The 18,067-nt window shown below is 37.2% G+C and overlaps 1 protein-coding gene across 8 annotated transcripts in view; it reads right to left on the bottom strand.

Annotated features, from left to right (window-relative positions):
* BRAF (B-Raf proto-oncogene, serine/threonine kinase) overlaps window positions 1-18,067 on the bottom strand; it is a 159,729-nt gene that overhangs the window by 25,288 nt on the left and 116,374 nt on the right. For all 8 annotated transcript variants that reach the window (XM_070464845.1, XM_070464836.1, XM_070464852.1 and 5 more), the window contains 3 exons: window positions 5,028-5,074; window positions 4,109-4,227; window positions 263-394 (listed from right to left, as the gene is read on the bottom strand). In XM_070464845.1, coding sequence (XP_070320946.1) covers window positions 263-394; window positions 4,109-4,227; window positions 5,028-5,074 — 298 coding nt within the window. The remainder of the gene's footprint in view (window positions 1-262; window positions 395-4,108; window positions 4,228-5,027; window positions 5,075-18,067) is intronic.

Raw genomic sequence — 18,067 nt, 5'->3', positions numbered from 1 at the left:
AGATCCAGCACTGTGTCTCTAGTTCCTAGTCAGGAGAGCAAGCGGTTCACTCCACTACAACACTGAAGTAAAGTATTTCAAGGAAAGGTCTTACATGCTGCTATTACTGTCAAAAGTACTGAACAAAAGGTTCTAAACCTGGAACCAAGATCAAGAGTTCTATACTTCATGCCTACCCGAGATCCAAGACTTCTTTGCTACAATGAATTGGAGCCTCTCGACAAATAGTAAAATTAACCCCAAGAAATGGGTGAATATTTACCTGGTCCCTGTTGTTGATATTTGAATAAGGTAACTGTCCAGTCATCAATTCATACAGAACAATCCCAAATGCATATACATCTGACTGAAAGCTATATGGGTTTTTATCTTGCATTCTGATTACTTCTGGTGCCTGGTAGAACATAAAAAGAAAAATATTGTTGCTTATAATTCACATCAACCAAATAAAGACTGAAAACCAAACTATTATAATTCTCAGAACAATGTTTTTATCATTAAATAATCTATGTAAAATATGTAATTGATTCTCTTATTTATGGCCAAAGAAAGAAAACTGATCAAAGATAAACAAAAAATAAATGCTCTGTAAACTGAGAGAAGCAGTACTGAGATTCCATATACATTATTAAGATTTAAAAAATTTTAACAGCTGCCGTCTTTCTACACAAAATACCATTACTGCCACTTGAATTTTTCCCATTACTTTTCCTATTAAGAGTGAGTTCCCACTTTCCATTACTGACTCAGGAAAGAAACCCTAGACCTGTCATTATGAGATATTTGAAAGCAGCATAACCACTACGGTAATCGCCTGAGAATTTCAGTTTTTCCCATTGGTACAAGTGATTCTCCTTATCTCAGCATACGTTAGAAAATCATGGTAAAATTTCAAGACTGATACATTCCAACGCCTTTCCTGTCTCCAAAAGCAGTAGAATTATGCCATGGATGCTTTATTAACAAAACCAACAGAAAGTAGGTAGATTTAGTAGAAAATGGTATAAAGATTCTTTTGGCTGCTGCTTCTTGGGCAAAGATACAGATCTAATCATATTTGCTATATTTTTACACATTTCAATTACTATAGTCTACAACTAGATTCATTATTAGCCATTTACATGTAATACAATAAATGGCTGATTAACTATTAGCTTTAAAGAGTTCCTTCACCTTGCATCTTCTGTACTGTTTCATTGGGAAGAAATTAGAGAAACTGCAGGGTAACAAGACTTGGTGAAAACATGAGTCTGATACAAAACCAAGATGAGCTGCAAAAATGGCCCAAAGACCTGGAACAAGATTCCCAGTTAGTGGTCAGGGTAAGGCAGGGCAGACTATCTTACAAGGAGTAACAGCACTCCTCAGTCTTACCTGCAAAACAGAATCACCTGTGCAGCCTTTCAACTCTCTACATCTAGAGTACATACTAGCTCAGTAATACACCATCAGAGTCTAGGGATGGTATCAGTTTCAACTGCTAGTTTTTATAGCTCCCCAGATGACTTTAATGTCCACCAAGGCTGAAAACCACTGAGGAAAGATGTATGGGAGATCCAGATGCGAGTAAAGGATGGGGAGGGGTGAGGGTGCTGTGAGGGGTCCATCCACTTGGTTTTGTCATGTATTTTCTTGATAACCGTTCTTGGTAGTACAGTGCAAAATAAACCCCATACAACTGTGAAGCAATCAACAAGCCAGATTATTAAGAGGCTGGTTATGATACAGACATAATTTTCAAAGCCAGGATGCAATTTCTGTGAGGAACAGTTGAAGAACTGCCTTCTTGAAATTTAGCTTTACTTCACTACTGTTGGTAGATGGTTTGATGAAAAGTCATATGTGATCTATTTATAAGAAATGCATGATTTATCCTCAATTAACTTAGTAACATGAAAATTTTCACAAAAGGTTTTATTATTTAAGATATAAATAAAGCAAGATTGAGACTACCACTGTAAATAATTCAGGGACTTACCTAACCTTTGGTTCTGACCAAGCTCTTCTCTCCTAGTCTATGGATGTTTCTGTTTATGAAGGCAGAATCAACTCAAAAGGATTTTACTCAACATTTAAGTGTACTACTGACTAATCTCTTGTCTTAAAACTCAGCTTGGTGGAATAATGGATGAACCCATCTGCCCAGGTATCAACAAAAAAGAAATTAAAAGAAAATATAAAACAATGTATAATAGTCCATAAACTGTATAATCTAAGGTTTTTGGAAAAGGACAAACCTGAAGACTTGACTGAGCCTAACTTTCCCACACTAGTTAAAATAAACACACCTTTAAAACATGTATCAACTGTTTCTTTATAATTGTAGATTTTGCAATTTCACCCCCTCCCAGGATAACCTGTTATCTTTGTTACAAGGTGTATGCCTTAAAGGTGTCTGAGATCCAGATTACAATGATTAATTAGCTTGTTTTTAATTATTTATTAAAACAAACATGTATTAAAGAAAAATATAGCTAGCTCTAGTTAGTAGATCCCAGAAAAGGCATTCAAAATCCATTAGTTCAACCCAGTGTTAAAGATGGAACGACTTGGAGGAGGTCAAGAAACAGGCAGGTTTAGAGTCAAAAGTACGAGAGTACAGACCTCTGGACTCCAAGTCCAATGCCAACCCCGTTCTACCTTGCCACTCACTCTAATGCCAGTTATTATAAGAAATCATAGCCAAATTTAACCCCAGGCTTATCGTGACTAATTCAGAATCCTCTTCTTAGAACTGCTACAGATAAGTTCAGGGAATTCAGGCAAATGCGTGAAAGCCCTTGCAGTTTTGCTATTTCCAGCAGGTGTCCCAAAGTTTTACTGCAGGTTCAGTTATTCAAAACATAAAACTGCACTAATCGTTTTGGAACATCCTGTATTCAACTTGGAGCACAGGTTCTCAAACTTTTTGGTCTAAGAATTTTTTCAGTCTTAAAAATTATGGAGGACCCCAAGAAGCGTTTGTTTATGTGGATTATACCTGAGGATATTGATCATATTAAAACTTAACTGAGGAACTGTTAAAACATTTATTAAATTATAAAACAACCATTAGCTGTGAAGACAGATTACCCCCCTTAAAAAAAAAAAAAAACAAAAAACTAGATTTTCAAAAACAAAGCTTACTGAGAAGAAGAATACCGCCATTTTCCCCCTTGCCACGCCACAAGGCATGCAGGATCTTGGTTCCCCACCAGGGACTGAACCTGTGACCCCTGGTGTAGAAGCATGGAGCCTTAATCACTGGACTGCCAGGGAAGTTAAGTCCCTGTAGTTCTTTTTGACTGGTTTAACAGCAGCCAGCTACAGTCACATATTTACTTATGCATTCAATCTGTTGTGGGATGTGTTCAACAGTATGAAGAAAAAGCTAGTCTCACACAGGACGATCTTGGGAAACCTTAAAGGGTCTTAAGGACCCCCCTGAGAAGAGCTGGCTTAAGAAAAGCCCTATGACCGCCCTTTTCACAGCATGCTGAAAGGAACTGAACAAAAGTTTTAGTTCCCTCTTCTTATAATTTCTCTTTCTTCTTTTCCACAAAGCAGAAATAGGAATAAAGAAAGAACAAGAAGGAACTATGCAGGGCACACAAGGCTGACAGTGTTAAAAATCTACCTTTCATTTTTCTTTTTCTTTTCCCAGCTGCCCATAATTACACCGTTCTTTCTAGTCTAAAGTAACTTTCCAATTTAGGCTTAAATAAGATTGTGAAACAGTCTCTTATTCTTAAAAAGAGTAGCTCTTTTATTGAAACCTTAATAATGGCTGCAGATCACACCTACTTTTAAATTACATACTTGTTTTTTTTGAAACAGCATACATAGAACATTCTAAACACAAAATATTTTAGAGAGACAATTCTATATAAAACTTAAGCAGTGCTTATAAAAGATACATTCTTTTGTTTAAGATATACTGAAGCTGGTTCCATCATATTCTATCTAAAGATAAAATTAAAGTCTATTTATAACAAAATAAGATCAACATTGGCTTTTGTGAATACTGAGAACTATGAGAACACTATAGTTGAAATCTTCAATGACTTTCTAATAACAGCATCTCAGGGGCCAAAAATTTAATTAATGGAGAAAGAGCCTCAATTCTTACCATCCACAAAATGGATCCAGACAACTGTTCAAACTGATGGGACCCACTCCATCGAGATTTCACTGTGGCTAGACCAAAATCACCTATTTTTACTGTGAGGTCTTCATGAAGAAAAATATCTGAGGTGTAGTAAGTAAAGGAAAACAACAGGTCTCATTTTCCTATCAAAGCAAGCATTATGAAGATTTTAGGTATGCAATATAATTTCCACAATTCTTTACTATGATATTCTTTAAAAAGAAGTATAGTACTTCGCATTTTCTTTTAAAGTTAATAAGTATGCTTTAAAAATAGTGTTATTTGAACTGTATGACCTGCTTTTAGGATTTTTGGTGCTTGAAACGTGGTAAGATGAGGTACGCTGTTTTCCTAAGTTTGTGGGAGACCTTGAGACTTCCCCATTGGATTTTAGTAGAAGAGGCCCAAATCTCCTTCTGGCACTGCTAGAAAGGCTATAAAGCTCAACACTGGCATTGAGGCACTTGGCAGATCAGATCTGAATCTGGGCTTATGGAGGAAGAAGAAACGTTATGTATTCCTCACCTCACTGTTATATAATGTAGAGCCATCAAATACATCTCAACGACCACTGAACAAAGTCAGGGCACTGAAAGAAGCTAGTAGATAGCTACAGAACTAGGCATGTTATAGTGCTTACAGGACATAAACAAGCAATCATAGTCCTACTATCATAAGGACTTAATAGACTTTTTTTTTTGCAATGGTTAGCTGTTCAAAAACCAAAAGCAGGTTGTAGTATCGTGTGTTACTACCCTCTAGTGCAAACCCACTTATTGATTCCCTTTACAGTGTATTGTTGAACTCAGCGTGAAAACTGGTTTTACATAATGTGAAGATAAAATGCAGGAGAAAAGGTCAGGATGTTTTCAAACTTCGCAGACAAGTTCAGGAAGGATACTATTACTCTTGAGGTCTCTGTGGATGATTGACTTGGCGTGTAAGTAACTGAAAAACAAAACATCATTTTAACCTGAGGAGGGCTAACGACTCTGGCCTCAGTATCTATAGAACACATTTAGGGGTGTAAACAAAGATTTATTTAGAATCATGATACAACTGCAAACTTCACATTGTGATAATCCCTTTATAGAAGAAACAGTAAAATAGGCTACAAGTGAACTGAGAATTTTAGGAACATATTACTATTATGGTACAACCAAAATCTTTTTTTCTATTGAATGACTTTGCTTTATCTTTTACTATTTACCAATACAAACCTTCTACTCCAGTCACGCCTATTTATCCAGGTCCTTTAAGTATACCTTGGTATTTAATCCCATCTCTGTGATCAGTGCTCCCCTCCTACACCAAATTAGCTTTCATTCTATTCTCCACTGAATCAGACTTATTCCTTAAGACTGAATATAGTTCTGACTTCTAAGTGACATTTTCCCAAGACTCAACCATAAATGAAGTGATCTTTCCCCTGTTCAATTATATAGTAATTACTGTAACAGTTTGATTCATGTTTGTTTGCTTTTTTTCACCTATGTTCACTTTCTATTTGGAATATAAACTCCATTTGATAAAATAAAATCACTTTTAAATGTTGTATTATATGTTCTTAAAATACCTTCTTAAAACTAGTGAGGAACTTTCTACTGTAACAGACACAGTGAATCTATTTCAAAGTCAATGATAAATTTAAATCATCTGTTACCCCTAAAAACTGCCTCAGTTGAGTTTATTGAGGGAAAGAGCTGTGTCTGGTTTGTTTCTGTTTATCCCCAGTGCCTAGTAGCATGCCTGGCATGTGGTAAATATTCAATACATATACACTGAATCAACAACAATGAGATAAATATAATGTCCTAGTGAAGGTTATTTTTCTTCATTTAACTGTAGGAAGAACAGACACATGAGACTTCTGGAATCTAACGATGACTATTAGGAAATAAATTTTGCCTTGAAGTAAGACTTTAAAATTCAAATGATATAATCAAAATTATATAATGAACACTGTTAAAAAGAAAACATTTGCAAATAATTAACTTAATTATTTATGCTTTCTCATCTTCAATTTCCTCATCCAGAGATCAAAACTTTGAAATTTTTTCTCAGACAACATTTTTATTTAAAATTACTGCTTATACAAAGCCAACTCCTTCTCCTCCAATTACTCTTATATTATACTGTTTATTTCCTTCACAGCATTTATCACAATCTGAAATTATCCTATCTTCATGATTTTTTAGGCTGAGAGTTTGATATGCTACATCACACTCACTCTTGCATCGAAAGAAAACATGGTTATCAGTTATAGGCCTCATATGCTTGAAAAGTGCTGCAGTGACATAGAAAGGTTCAAAAGGAGAAAAATGAGTCAATCAAAAGCTGTTCCAAGATGGGGAGACCTTATCCTCATCAGAAAGAAAAGTGGATAGGTCGAGATACTGGTGGTGGAGTTTGGGACTTCTTAGTATTTAGTACACAGAAAAGGTGTGGTCTCTGGAAAGAGGTCCTGTCTCCTTTGAAATTAAAGACAACAACAACAAATGGGTGGTACATATGAAAATAGAGACGCATGATGAAGTTACAAGATGGGAAGATATAGGTATTCTTGATGGATAGTCTCAATCTTTTCAACAAATTTGATACAAAGAAATACACCAAGAATAATGTAGATAGAAATGTAACTAGAGGGTTGAAGAGAGAAAATTTCTGACCAGGAAAGTACTAGATAACTAACAAGATATAAATATAATGGCTGAGCTAGTGATATATAATCATAAACAGCATAAATCTATTATAGGTCAAAGTTGCATACAGCTGCAACCTGAACTAATATTACTTTATCCATGTGTAGTCTTTTATCATTTAGAAATTGCTCTACTAACTTGTATCTTATTTAATAAACTGTTTCTGCAACACTTCTATAACAAGAGCAGCAAAAGAGCAGAAATCCTGGTCTATATAATGGAAGGTTGGAAAGAGGAGAGACTCAAACTCCTCAGCTGGAAAAAAGGGATGAGTATCATACCTCAATCCCTACTCAATCCCTATAATATTCTAGATATAGGCTGACCCTAAACCATGATTTCCTTAAGCATCAACCAGTTACAATGTAAGATGCCACACCCCACAATAACTGGTTGAGGGTAAGGAAGGGAACAAGAATAAAAGGACTAAAAAAAAAAAGAATAAACAGACTTTGCTATAGATGATACAAAAGTCTATCGATGATACAAAAGTCTATCCATTATATAGGACAGTTACACTGGAACTCCTTCTAACCTTTCAAAGATGCTAAGAAGAACCCTCTAAGTTTATAAAAGTAGTGCTTAGTCGCTGAGTCATGTCCGACTCTTTGTGACCCCATGGGCTGAAGCCTGCCAGGCGTCTCTGTCCATGGAATGAATTCTCCAGGCAAGAATACTGGAGTTGGTTACCATGCTCTCCTCCAGGTGAGCTTCCCAGGCCAGAGATCGAACTCAGGTCTCCCCCATTGCAGGCAGATTCTTTACCGTCTGAGCCACCAAGGAAGTCCATAAAGGTAGTAGGAAAGAAAAAAACATGTTATAAACTAAATGAATATCATGCTCTTGATAGGTTTCTGTTAGGAGTCTCCTTTCCTGAAGAAAAGTATCCACCTACAGAATCAATTTAACCTTAAGAAGCTGGCACATCAGCTAGTAAAATTTGTTCTCTATGCTGTTTCTTTCAAGGTCTTATGCAAGATTCAATTTTTCAGCGTTCTTTTTAGACCATACTATGATGCCCTGACATCAAACTAAAAAGCTTCTGCACAACATAGGAAACCACCACCAAGATGAAAAAGCAACCTACCAAAGGGGAGAAAGTATATGTAAATCATGGATCTATAGGGAATATCAAAAAATAAAAAGAACTCACATCTCAGTAACCAAAAACTCAATCAACTTTTAAAAACAGACATTTTTCCAAAGAAGAAATACAGACAGGCTAACAGGTACATACATGAAAAGGTGTTCAACACCACTAACTACCAGGGAAATGCAAACCAAAACCACAACAAAATATCATGTCGTATCTGTTATAATGGCTATTATCAAAAAGGTAAGAAATGCCAAGTGTTGGCGAGGAGCAGATAAAGGGAATCCTTATGTACTGTTGGTGGGACTATAAATTGGTACAGCTGCTATGGAAAACAGAATGGAGGTTCTGCAAAAAATTAGACACAGAATTACCATACGCTCTAACAATCCCACATTGGGGTATATATATCCAAAAATATTTAACTCAGGATCTCAAAGACACTTGCACCCTCATGTTCACTGCAGCATTATTCATAGCAACCAAGACATGGAAACAACTTAAGTGTCCATCAATGGATAAAGAAAATGTTAACACACACACACCCATATACAAAGCAATAGTATTCAGCCATAAAAAATAAGGATATCCAGCCATTTATGACAACATGGATGGATCTCGAAGTCATTATGCTAAATGAAACAGGTCAGAGAAAGACAAATACTGCATGATGTCACTTACTTTTGCAATCTCAAAAAACAGAAAAAGCAAAACAAAACCCAAATTCCTTTCATTTTCCTTATGGTGGGAAAAAAATGTTTATTAAATCAGCCACTGTTATTATGGCAGCTACAGTCACTCTACTGACTCCTATTAAAATTATATTCAACTATAGCCCTAGAGAGTTGTTGTTCTTGCATGGCTCCACAAAACCATTTCCCTTATCCAAAATCTGTGTACTTCTCTATTCTGGACTTGAATAAGATTTCGTATTTTGCATACATGGCCTACATGTGCTTAGTTGCTCATGCGTGTCCGACTCCTTATGATCCTACGGACTGCTACCTGCCAAGCTCCTCTCCATGGGGATTCTCCAGGCAAGAATACTGGAGTGGGTTGCTATGCCCTCCTCCGGGGGATCTAGCCAACCCAGTGACTGAACCCAGGTCTCTGGCATCACAGGCGGATTCTTTACTGTCTGAGCCACCAGGGAAGTCCTGAGACATGCCCTGTAATTGTAGCTCATTAAAGTTCTAGTTTTCACTAAAAAATGAGTTTATCAGCTTGCGAATGATGCCTTCATCTAAGTAATGTATAAATATATGCTAGTCATATTCAAGAGAAGAGCCAGGACAAAACTCTCCTTGCGTAAGAACTTCAGGTATGATAATTAAACAATTATGAACCTAGTTAAATTCTTCATGTGTGTTATACATCTCTTTTTATCCTCAAGAATATCATGAGAGATTTTAGTCAAATACTTTGCTGAGATTCAAATACTGTGCCTACACCATCTGCCTAAATTATCAGTCTGGTCTATTTATAAAAGCCTCAAGTGTCTCTCACTCGTTTGCTGTTTTCTTACACTTTCAGTTATTTCTAAAATCAAGCAACTGACCTACAGACACATTAGCATTTCAGTCCTCTTTGATCTAATGCTACACAATTTGAATTAAGTTCATCAGTCTTTACACAGCAAGATGAATCTCTCCTCTGACACCAACGGAGAACTGTTAGCAGCTGATTGGACTAGAATGCGCGATGGTAGTGACAAGGTGTTATTTTATCCAAATAGAGTTTCAAATCCCAGTCTCCATTCTAGTTTGATGTTTTCCTCATCCCTCATAATCAGTGTGGAAGGTGAGCAAAACTTCAGGGAATGCCACTCTGCCAGTCTTATGTAGTTAGTAATCATTTACCACATTAAAATGATGAAAGTCCCTAGTAAGTGGAGATCACACATTTTTCAGTTGCATTCTACAGTGGCCCAAATTCAATTTTTACTTAGATTTTTCAGTTTCTCTCACTTTAAAAATCTAATTTATGGAGAGGTGTAACCAGTATACAACACAAAATGTACCCATTTACTATGTCAGTTTAAAGAGTTTTTGGCAGACACATATGTATAATTGTCTAAAGAACAATCATAATCAAGGTGAAGAATATCCATCACCCCGAAAGTTTCTTCATACATTTCTACAATTAACGGTACCTCCCTAGGCTCAGGCAACCATTGATAATGATTTCTATTACTAGCAATTAGCTTTACCTTTCCTAGAATTTTACATAAACAAAATCATTTGGCTTCTTTTGCTCAGCATGATTTGGAGACTCACACCCTGGCTGCATACAGTATTAGAGTGGATAGATATACCATAACTTAACCAGTTAGTTGTCAGACATTTGGGTTGTTGTGTTTTTTGGCAATTATGAATAAGATACTATCTATAAACATTCATGTATGAGTTTTTGTTGCTGACTTGTTTTCATTTCTTTTGGGAAGTCAGTGAGATTAGAATTGCTCATATGGTTAATTTTAATTTGAAAAGAACGTGCCAAAGTGGTTGCACCATTTAAGATCCTTACCAGCAACATGTAAGAGCTCTGGTTACTCTGCATCCTTGCAAATATTGCTTTGTTGACTCTGATTATAAGCATTCTAGTGGGTGTGTAGTGGTACCCTATCTGTAATGTCTAACATGTTGAGGATCTTTGCATGTGCTTATTTGCCATTCTTTCATCTTCTTTAATAAAGTATTCCAATCTTTTGCCCATTTTTTCATTGGGTAGTTTGTCTTATAATTAAGTTGTCTTATAATTAAGTTCTTCATATGCTTTGGATATAATTCTTTTACCAGATAATGTGTCCTGCAAACATTATCTTCAAGTCTGTGGCTTGTCTTTTCATTTTCTTAACAGTGTCTTTTGAAAAGCAAAAGTATTAAATTCTGATAAAGTCTAATTTATTAATTTTTTTCTTTTCTGGTTCTTAATTTTTGTGTCATAAGAAATCTTTACCTATCTTCAGGCTACAATGATTTTCTCCTATGTTTCTTCTAGAGGTTTTAGATGTTCAGCTTTTAGTCTTAGGCCTTTGATCCATTTTGAATGAATATTCACATCTTGTGCCAGAAAAGGGCTAGTTATTTATCCTATTTGGATATACCGTTGTTCCGGTAACATTTTGTTTGTTTTAAAATATTTGGCTGTGCCAGGTCTTAGTTACATGGGATCTCTGCTTTTCCTTGTGCATGAGTTGTGGCATGCGTGTTCTTTGGTAGTGGCATGCAAGATCTAATTCCCTGACCAGGGATGGAACACAGGCCCCCTGCATTGGGAGCGAGGAGGCTTAGTCACCAGAGAAGTCCCAGGATGAAGATTTTGTGAAAATGGCTCTAGGGAGCCAGTTCTGGGAAAAGTGGATTGGGGAGAGGGAGCTTCTGAAGGAGGGGGGTGCAGGGGTCATGGACTCTGAGGAGAGGAAGATTCTGGGGAGAGTAGGCGGGGGGTGGGGGGGGGGGGGGGCGGCGGGGAGAGGGAGCCCCGAGTGGAGGGAAATTCAGGCAAAGAAGGGGTGTAAGGTGAAAGCTCTGATGAGGGGGATTTGGGAGTGGGCCTACTGTGAGCATTCGGGGAGGAGGAGACTGAAAGGAAGGAAGTTTTGGTGAAAGCTAGATTCTGGGGAAGGGGGCTTTAAGAGGAAAAGGGCTCTGGAAGAGGATAAGGAGGTGGGTTCCAAAAGGTACGGGGATTCTGGGGATTCTGAATCCTGCCAGAATTCTCGGAGAGGAATTCTAGAAGAAAAGATGACTGCTGATGGTGAAGCTGTAAGACAAACCTCCTCCGAGGGGACTGAGAATCAATTTCCAGTAACATTTTTTGAAAGGACTATCCTTTCTCCATGAATTGCCCTGGCATCCTGGTGTTAAAAAAAAAAAATATCTACTGATCACAGACGTAATAGATATACTTCTAGACTTTCTTTCCTGTTTTGTTGAGTCACACATCTATCATTAATAACTACACTGTCTTGATTACTGCGGCGGCTTATAGAAAGTTTTGAATCTCACATTAAATGTCTTTCAACTTTGTTCTTTTTCAAAACTGACTGACTAGAACTGACTATTCTTGCCACTGTATTTCCATATATGTTTTAGGATCAACTTGTGAATTTATAACAAAATCCTGCTGAGACTGGGGCTGTACTGAACCTATAGATTCTATAGATCAATTTGGAAAAAATACACATCTTAATAATACAGCGTTTTCTAGTCCATGAATATGATATCTGCATGTCCTGTTTCCTGGCTGGGACTTACATTAGAGAGGGTATAATCTCTCTTTGGAAAATACTCTCATCATAATTTAAGTATACCACTGGCCTGAAGAGACTAAGTGGGAGTACTGTAAACATGGAATATCACGATATTGATGGAACAGCAAAAACTATGCTGTTCTTAGAATAGCGTTCATAAGCTCAAATACATAAACTCACAAGTACGGTACTTGTTTGTTTATAAGAGCAAGACAGTTAAATGTGGGAAACGATAGGTACTTCAACCACTGCTGCTGGAACAATTGGATACCCACATAAGGAAAAAAATATCTTCAATCCTTACTTCATACTAATTTGAAGTAGGTGGAAGAACTAAAACTAAAAGCAAAAATTATAAAACTTCTATAAAAAAACCAAAGAATTACTATCATCCTCCTGTACATGTAAAGTATTTTCAAGTTCTCAGGATATTTTTACATCATTTGATTTTATAACCTTTGCATTTCTTTGTGAGGCAAGCAAAAGGGCAATAAGGCCACTTAGGCTGATGGGAAAACCAAAGCTCGGAGGACCTAAGTGCTGTGACTAGAAAGGTGAGGAGGAAAGGACATGGGTTGTGAATGTGCAAATCTGGCTGAGATCCAACTGTATCACTTACTAGCCGTATGACCTTGGATACATGACATAATTCCTGAAGCTCTGGATTTCTAACATGTAAAACGGAGATAATGTTTACCTTCATAGATTCTTTCTTTCATTTATTTAACACATATTTATTGAAATCCCACTCTGTGCTACACAGCAATTGTTCTAAGTCTTGGAAATTAAGCAGAAAATCCCTACCCTAAAGGGGCTTGCATTTTAGTACAGAAGATATTAAAAAGATGTAACAAAGTAGGTGGGAGACAGAAAGTGCTGAGTTTCAGGGGGTTGTAATTTCAGGCCAGAGAAGGTCTCTTTTCAAAGGATAGCTTGAGTAAAGATTCAAAGGAAGAGAGGGGGAGAGTCGTACAGATATGGGGTAAGAACACAGCAGGCAGAGGGACGAGCAAGGGCAAAACCCCATGGCAGCTGTGTGCTTCCTGCGTTCCACAAACAGCAAAGGCAACCTGGCTTAGATGGGAGAGCAAGAGGCACAAGGAGCAGCAAATGAGCTGAGAGAGGCAGTAAAACAGGAGGGGGGGGGGGGGGGAGGGAGGTGGTGGTGACATTCTAAGAACTATTGGAAGTACTCTGGCTTCCTTTCTGTATGAAATGTGAAGACACTGGAGGAGCAGAAGAGCAACATAATCAATCTGACTGAAGTTTTCAAAGGACTACTCTGGCTACTAAGTTGAGAATACAATGAAGGTGGGTAAGGGTGGAAGTAAGGCACTCACCCAGGCAAGAGGTAACTGTGGCCTGAATCAGGGTAACAGCAGAATAGGTGATGAGAAGCTGTGAGATTCTTGCTGCAGGTTCAGTCGCTAAGTCGTGTCTGACTCTTTATGACCTCATGGATGGACTGCAGCACGCCAGGCTTCTTTGCCCTTTACCATCTCCTGGAATTTGCTCAGATTCATGTCCACTGAGTCGGTGATGCTATCTAACCACTCATCCTGTCAACCCCTCTCCTCCTGCCTTCAGTATTTCCCAGCATCAAGGTCTTTACCAATGAATCAGCACTTTGTATCAGGTGACCAAAGTATTAGAGCTTCAGCATCAGTCCTTTCAATGAATATTTAGGGTTGATTTCCTTTAGGATTGACTGGTTTGGTTTCCTTGCAGTTCAAGGGACTTTCAAGAGTCTTCTCCAGCACCACAACTCAAAGGCATCAATTCTTCAGTGCTCACCCTTCTTTATGGTCCAGTTTTCACATCCATACATGACTACTGGAAAAACCATAGCTTTGATTATACGGATATCTGTCAGCAAAGTGATGTCTTTGCTTTTTAATATACTGTCTAGGTTTGTCATAGCTTCCCTTCCAAGGAACGTCTTTTAAATTTCATGGCTGCAGTCACTGTCCACAGTGATTTTTGGAGCCCAAGGAAATGAAGTTTGTCACTGTTTCCATTGTTTCCCCATTTATTTGCCATGGACCAGATGCCATGATCTTAGTTACTATTTTCTTTTTATGTTGAGTTTTAAGCTTTTTCACTCTCTTCTTTCACCTTCACCAAGAGACTCTTTAATTCTTCTTCTCTTTCTTCCATTAGAGTAAGATCCTATATATACTTTAAAGATAAAGATAACTGGAGCTGATTAATAGATTGGCAGTATGGTACAAGAAAAAGAAAGATGTCAAAGACTAGGAACAAAATGTCAGATATAAGCAGCCTAAGAAGAGAGCTTCCAGTCACTGCAATGAAAAGACTGCAGGAAGGGCAGCCTTGAGGAAAAAGATCAGGACCTCAGAATCAGACACATTACATTTGAGATGTCCATTGGACAATCAAGAGATGTTAAGCACAGTTAGATATGACAGTCTGGAGTTCAGAGGAAATGAATTAGCTGGAGACTGCCATAGAAATGGAAATTAGATGGTATTTTAAGTCATGAAACTTGATGAGATTACCAAAGGACTATTTCAATGTTTAGAGAGGTTAAGGAGTTGAAGAACTAGCTGAGAAGGAACAGATAGTAAGGAGAAGGGAAATCAGGAGAATATAAAGTAATGATTCTCAAACTTTAGAATGATTAATGATTAGAATCACTTAGGGATCTTGTTAAAATGCAGCCTACAATTCAGTAGATACGAGGTGGTGTTTAACATTCAGCTTTTCTAAAAGGCTCCCAGGTAGTAGAGTTTAAGGGATTAAGAAGAGGTTTCATGAAGAAGAGTGTGATCAACTGCATTATACACTTCTGATGGTTGAGGACTGAATATTTAACCACCGGATCTAGCAACATGGTAACTATCTTATTAAAAGATATTTTAGTGAAGTGTCAGGGGCAAAAGCCTGACTGGAGTGGGGTCCAAGAAAAAAGGGGAGGGAAGAATTTAGAGTGAATAAGGACAATGCAGTTGAGAAGTTATACTATAAAAGAAAGAAGAGGAAAGAAGTGATAGCTTGAGAGGGAAGTGGGGTCAAGAAAAGGACTCCCACAGCTTCTTTATTATGAAAACTTTTATGCATAGAGAAATGAAAAGAATAGCATAATAAATAACCTGAGACTTGCACCTACGTTTAAGAATTGTCAATATCCTTCCAAATGTACATAAGAAAGATGTTTTAAAACACAAGAAAATCCAGTAGAAAATCTGATGTTGAGCAGGAGAGCGCTACTCAAAAGATGACAGTCTGTAGGAGAAAGGGCATGGTATGTGTGCACAAATTAGAAGGACTGGCTTTTACTCTTAACGATGAGACAGAATAATTGAGTGAATGTAGATAGGTAGGAAGATATTGTGGTGGGTGTTTCTAGTAGTTAATAAAATGGCAAGAAAGGTTATCAGTTGACAGTTCTTGGAGAAGAGATACTGGAGGACTGAGGATAAAAAAAGTATGACAGGGTCTACGAGAGAGGAAGAGCAAAAACCCAGCGAGTGGAAGTATGATGGCTGCATGGCATTCAGGGCCCATTTATATGCTGAAAGGACTAACTAAACTGAAGAAGCAGAACAGTGAAGAGGTCAAGGAAATACATTCTGGAGCCAAAGTGCTTGCGGCAAGTCACCCGGCCTTTTAAACTAGTTTCTCCACCAGTAAATACAGGATAACAGTATCTACCTGCAGGGAGGAAAAGACCCTGATGCTGGGAAAGGCTGAGGGCAGAAGAAGAAGAGGGTAGTAGAGGATGAGATGGTTGAATGGCATCACTGACTCAACAGACATGAGTTTGAGCAAACTCAGGGAGACAGTGAAGGACAGGGAAGCCTGGCATGCTGCAGTCTATGGGGTTGCAAAGAGTTAGACATGACTTTGCGACTAAACAATGACAGGGTTGCTAAGGATTAAATGAGATAGTATATATAAAGTACACAGAACAGTGCTTGGAACAAATATTATGTAACTGCTAAATATATCACTGTATATAAAAAACCCCACAAAACATAGTTGGTATAAAAAAAAGAGTGAGTTACTAGTAGCAGAGATGGAGTTAGAACATATTTATTGATCGGTAAAGACGTCTAAAATAAGAGCAAGTAAAAAAAAGTAAAACCAGTGTGATTCTGTATTTAAAACAACAAACCACTGTATACAGTATTAAAATACAGAATTCTGAAAAGATATACAATACTACACACCCGGACGTTAACAGTAATTCCCTCTCAGTAGAGTACTGGTGCTTATTTATGCTTACACTTTCTAAATTTTCTATAGCAATTATGTACTTCCTTATAATACTTTATATTTTGAAATTAAGAAAAACTGCAACAAAGGCTAATTGTAGAAACCACTTTTCCTCACTACACTTAATGCTTTAAAATTTTTACACATTTGCCTCCTTTTTAAAAAAAATTACACCTGTAAGAAAGTTGTGAAAATAAAACACAACTATAGAATCTTTTAAATAAAAAGACGGAAACCACAAGAATTTTACATAGGTAAAACTAAAGTCTCTCTGTCCTTGATAAGCTAGCCCCATCTTAAGACTCCTTTTTTGCCATCCTGGAGACAACTACTACTGATTGAGCTTGCTGTGTACCTTCTAAGCTTTTGTTTAATATTTCTACATATATATACATAAGATTTTAAAATATATGTAATGTTTTGTTTTTAAAATTTTAAATGGTCTCAGGCTGCAGCTTGCTTTTCTCACTTGACATACTTTAAAGCTGATGTTGAAACATATTATTATTCATTTGTGCTATATATTCTTTCCCTGCACATACATGCCAATACTTTATTCATGCAGTCCTCTACTGATGAACATTTATGTTTCCAAATTTTCACTAGTAGATATTTTCCTGTAGTATATCTCCTTCAATATACCTCTTTTGGAACAAAAGCTGGTTGTTTCTTGGGGGCAGACCAAACACTTTGTTTTAATAGATCCTTCCAAGTTATCCCCAGGGTGGCTGGCTGCGTCAGGAGCGTCCCAGGAAGCAATCCCCCAATCTTTATCAATACTTAATCTTGCCAGAATTTGGGCATTTAAGCAATTCCAGTAGGTAAAAAATAGTACTTCTTTTAATTTGCATTTTTTGTGATTATCAGCATCCTCCTCTCAAATACTGTTTTTAATATGCCAGAAAATAACGTTTACTATAATTATTCTTCGATCAATCAGAATTATTTTCAGTCATTAATACATGTTTACCATCTTCTCAGCTTCAATTCATCCTTCTATCTTTCAACTAGGCTTCCTACAAGTAAAAAGAAGCATGCATGCATGCTGTGCACGCTGAGTCACTTCAGTCGTGTCCGACTCTGTGCGACCCCATGGACAGCAGCCCACCAGGCTCCTCTGTCCAAGGGATTCTCTAGGCAAGAATACTGGAGTGGGTTGCCATTGCACTTCATTGTTGTTTTTAAAGTAAATTGTAAGAATTTATCCTCAAATTATTTTTAATCACCTTACAATCAGAATATATCACTCCTGTGAGAACAACAGATTCCAACTTTTTCTGTGTGCCTCCCTGAGTAAACAGTAAATTTCTAGTAACGCTACATTTAAAATTATACAATAAGTATTAGACTGAAATGAAAATCCCTGAAAAGAAATAGCACGACTGACTGACAATTCCTGGAATTTCTCTGTAACGTTATTCTTTAAATACTTTGGCCCTTTGGCAGAATCAATGATTGTCAGGTGAGAAGATGATAAACATACACTATATGAATCCTGATTCCTAAGAGTGAATCTTTAATTATCTGCCACTAGAAAAGCTCTGCTCTCTTAAAGTAAACCTAGGAATCAGAAATGATCTTTTGCTGGAGAGAGAAGACAGTCACACAGGAAAAATGTCACTCATCTACTGTTGGCTTATATTTTCTAATCC

Source organism: Odocoileus virginianus, chromosome 1 (assembly GCF_023699985.2).
Source record: "Odocoileus virginianus isolate 20LAN1187 ecotype Illinois chromosome 1, Ovbor_1.2, whole genome shotgun sequence".
Lineage (NCBI taxonomy): Eukaryota > Metazoa > Chordata > Mammalia > Artiodactyla > Cervidae > Odocoileus > Odocoileus virginianus.
The sequence above is the reverse complement of the archived record's forward strand: the minus strand, read 5'-3'. Positions and strand labels throughout refer to the sequence as shown.